The 4,047-nt window shown below is 38.1% G+C and overlaps 1 protein-coding gene across 1 annotated transcript in view; it reads right to left on the bottom strand.

Moving 5' to 3' along the window:
• LOC105140209 (uncharacterized) overlaps positions 1 to 3,379 on the bottom strand; it is a gene marked incomplete at its 3' end in the record, with an annotated part of 8,239 nt that extends 4,860 nt beyond the window's left edge. The window contains exons 1-3 of the mRNA XM_011046949.1: positions 1,552 to 3,379; positions 650 to 1,023; positions 26 to 196 (exon numbers count right to left, since the gene is read on the bottom strand). Of these exons, the coding sequence (XP_011045251.1) occupies positions 26 to 196; positions 650 to 1,023; positions 1,552 to 3,379 (2,373 nt within the window). The remainder of the gene's footprint in view (positions 1 to 25; positions 197 to 649; positions 1,024 to 1,551) is intronic.
• Positions 3,380 to 4,047: the final 668 nt, after the last annotated feature.

The raw sequence follows: 4,047 nt of genomic DNA, 5'->3' as shown, positions 1-4,047 counted from the left end.
TAGGGAAAGGTTTAGTAAAGCTTACACTTGCAACTTGTTGGGTAGGTCTTTGGAAGTTATAGTGATGGTAATTTTTCTTCTTACCCTTGTACCCTCCTTCCATATTGTTCACCTCAGACTCCTTCTTTTTCCCGATAAAGCCTTTCTTCTCAGTAGGCTCTAACATTCTCCCTATTCTTATTGCTTGTTCTATCCTCTCAGCAATAGTTACAGCATCATAAAAATGCTGAGCTGAACTACCCACTAGGTGTTCAAAGTAGGGAGATTTAAAAGTGTTGGTAAACAGAGTGACCATTTCTTTTTCTAACAAAGAGGGTTGCACATGAGATGCTTTTTCACGCCATCTCAAAGCGTATTCTCTTACAGTCTCTTTGGTGCCCTTCTCCATGACTAACAAGCTTGACCTGTCCGGGGCTACCTCCATGTTGAATTTGTACTGCTCCACAAAAGCTTTAACCAAATCTTTCCACTTTCTGATCTTTGTATTATCTAGTCTTGTATACCAGCTTAGTGCTGATCCAGAAAGACTGTCTTGAAAGAAATGGATGAGAAGTTTCTCATCATTCACCACTTCTGCCATCTTATTACAATAAGATTTAAGATGAGTGACTGGGCATTCAGTTCCCGTATATTTGATAAATTCCGGTACCCTAAATTCTTTAGGTACAGCTACATTTGGGACTAAACACATCTCTGCAGCATGAACAGGATCATATAAGTCGGCCCCTTCGACTGCTCTCAATCTTTCTTCTAGAGCGGTCAATTTATCATAATCAACAGGTTTAGAGTATCTCATCTTATGTGAGTCATCAGCTGTCAAGTTTATGATCGGCACTTGTGCTGGTGGAACATTGGCAGTGAACTGCTGTTCAGATGAAGAAGGATTTGCTCCTAGATTTTGAGAAGTGAACACGAAAGGAGCTATTGGAGTAGATGCAGATGGAGTTGTCACTGCTGGCTGAGTAGAGGTATCCTCTCCAGACTTGGATGCTAGGGCCTGCTCGAGTAGACTTGTAAGTCTTGCTATATCATTTTTCATGCTCTCCAACTCCCTTTGATAATGAGCCTCTAGATGTGCTCTTTCTTCGTTCTCCATTATCTTTCTTCGAAGTCGAGTGTAATGAATTTTATGGTCTTTTGGGGGACCTATATTTCAACCTGGATGAATGCCATAAAAATGAATGAAATGCACAAATGGATGCAAAATGCTACATGGATGATGTATGCCTGTTATTTGTTTTAGGTTTTCCTTTAACTTATGATGAAGAATAGACCAGATCAGATTCTCTTAAAAAGTTCTCACTGAGGACTCCAAACCTACAGGAACTTGAACCGATTTAGGGGAGAAATTTGATGGCATAAATCCATATCAAAATAAACATTTTTCATAATAAAAAAGATGATGAAATTGTCTTTTATTGGTTTACAATATCAGAATTACAACAAGTCAATCTTTCCAAAGCCTTGGGCCGTCATATGCTGCTATCTCATTAATCCCATCTCTGATTAGCCCAAAAAACTGATGAAATTCATTTCTAGTCATTGGTTCACCATCTGCTATTTGTTGGGCCATGCTTCTTAATCCTGAAGCATAATTCTTGGCATCATCTGCTTGTACATGATAGCGCATAGCTTCAGAAGCCCAACATTCTGCTTCTTTTTCTGCATTTTCTTTTTCTGATGATAAGGTTTGCTTAATGGAAAGCAAATGGTTCACCTGCTCATCTAAATTGGCAATCACTGCATCTTGATTTTGACACTGTTCCTGAAGTGATTTATTTGCCTCTTCCAACTTTAATGCTATTTCCTCAGATTTTGATGCTCTTTTAACCCATCTCTTCACGTTGACATCTTGCTTCCTCTTATCTTCTGACAGAAGTGCATATTTTTCTTGTAGTCGCTGGAACTCAAGTTGTTGATGTTGTAGCTGAGTTGACAAGTCATCCTTTTCCTGTTTCGTGATAGCCAATGCTTTTTCTCGGATGGCTAGATTAGATGCTAACTTTCTTTTTTTAGCCGTTAACTCTTCTACTTCAGAATTCAAATCTAGGTTGTAAGATTCTTGTTGAGCACGAACCTCTTCATATATGTCTTCAGCAGACTGAATCACAGACCTAGATGGCCCTTCAAATGGAGGAACTTTGTACCCTTTCCCTCTCTTCTTCTGCCATATTGGATATCCTTTAGTTGTTTTTCCTTCTACCCTATTAACAGAAGTAACCCTACCAGGATGCTTCCATGCCTTTTTCACTGACTCTAATAATTTCTTTGAGGTCTTGAAATCTTCATAGAATGTTGCCAGCTCGGTAGTCCTTGGAATAAACTGCTCAAATCCAAACTGTCGTAAAACCATGTTAGGACAATAACTAATACAGCAGCGGGCTCCTATCAACGGGACCCATGGGTACTCACCACAATATGCTAGATAAGATTTGAAGTAAGAATATCGACTCCTCCAATGAAATTGAGATTTACTCAAACTCAGAAACATTGATTCCCATGTAGTTCTTCCTACTTCATGCAAATGTTTTTCAGCAAAATTCTCCAACTTAGAATAAAGATGCCATGGGGTACCAACCAAACCTGAGATCTTCCCCTCAATCATGTGACTCACAGTCCAAACAAACAAAAGCTGCAAGCAACATCTTAAACGACCTTTTCCGGCTTTTCTACAATAATTCAAAGATGAGAGAGTTTCTGCCAATATTGCTGTAGCAGGATTAATTTTGAGGGTCACCACATTTTTAAATACATTAACAGCCTCAAAATCGATCATTCCCTCGGCAGATGGGAAAAGAACCAAACCGTATATGCCCAACGCCAAAATTCTCAATCGAATTTCATTGCTTTCATCATGTAGTCTCCTCTTGAATATGGCTTCTAGCTCATTCCAAAACCAACCCTGGCTGTTTCCTCGTTTAGTTGCATGTGATTTTGCTAGTTGACAGTCTATCTGGGTAATCCAAGCAAAGTTAGAAAGTGCATGCTCTATAGGTGCGTAAAAGTACACCTTTTCTGACTTGGGACAATTTAGCAAAGATCCATACTCCTCGATAGTAGGAGTCATATCCACAGTATCAAAAGTGAAACACCGATATTCTGGATCCCAAAAACCTATCATGGCTTGAAAACAGGCATGTTGGACCCTAATTTTCAGTAAATGTGCCAAGTCCCCATATTGTTTCTGAAAATCGACCTGATCATGAACAGATAACATTTCCCAACAGTTCAGTAGTTGTCCTGTACCAAGTGGTCTGTCATCTAATTTAACCTGTGCCGGTAATTGAGACTCGAATTCTGATGGCAAACAATCCCCTTCATCATGTTGGCTCAATTCTGATCTGGTCAAAAATTCCTCAATAGTATTGGTTTTTTCCATCTCACACTTCCTATAAGGATCGGTGGAGATATAATGAGAATATGGAATGCATATGAAAATGTATGTTAATGCATTGACATTTATTTGTGTCTTATATCCTACTTGATAGGATTTAACTCATAAGGTTTGGCTTCGTTTATTCTATCCTTAAAGAAATTATTTGGTTCTTAGATTGCCCGAATTACTTGTGAAGTAATCGGCCTCTTAACCTTATGCAACATGAGTATGGGATAAAATTCCACAATACCCGTTGCATAGGGTGAGTTACAATCCAAGCGAAAGTCCAAATGAGCATCAGTGGACATAAGTCACACTTGCCACTTGAATCTTTCTTTTCTAATCTTAAAAAGGACAAAGCTCGGGTCCAAAGCTTTTATGGGTTCATCGTGAAGTGTGTGAATACACAAATAAATATCATGCATGCATGTGGCCAATATGAAAAATTGAAAAGAATTACAGTAATAAATAATGTAAATAAAATAAATGCCAAAAATAAATAGCATATAAGAAAAATCATATGAAAAGCTGGCCAATATGAAAAATTGAAAAGAATTACAGTAATAAATAATGTAAATAAAATAAATGCCAAAAATAAATAGCATATAAGAAAAAGTATATGAAAAGCAAACACAAGTAGTTGGTTCAACCCTAAGTCCCCAGCGGAGTCG

The sequence above is a fragment of the Populus euphratica genome, unplaced genomic scaffold (genome assembly GCF_000495115.2).
Source record: "Populus euphratica unplaced genomic scaffold, PopEup_1.0 scaffold256.1, whole genome shotgun sequence".
Classification (NCBI taxonomy): domain Eukaryota; kingdom Viridiplantae; phylum Streptophyta; class Magnoliopsida; order Malpighiales; family Salicaceae; genus Populus; species Populus euphratica.
Note: the sequence above shows the minus strand (reverse complement) of the source record. Positions and strands in the feature narration are given on the sequence as shown.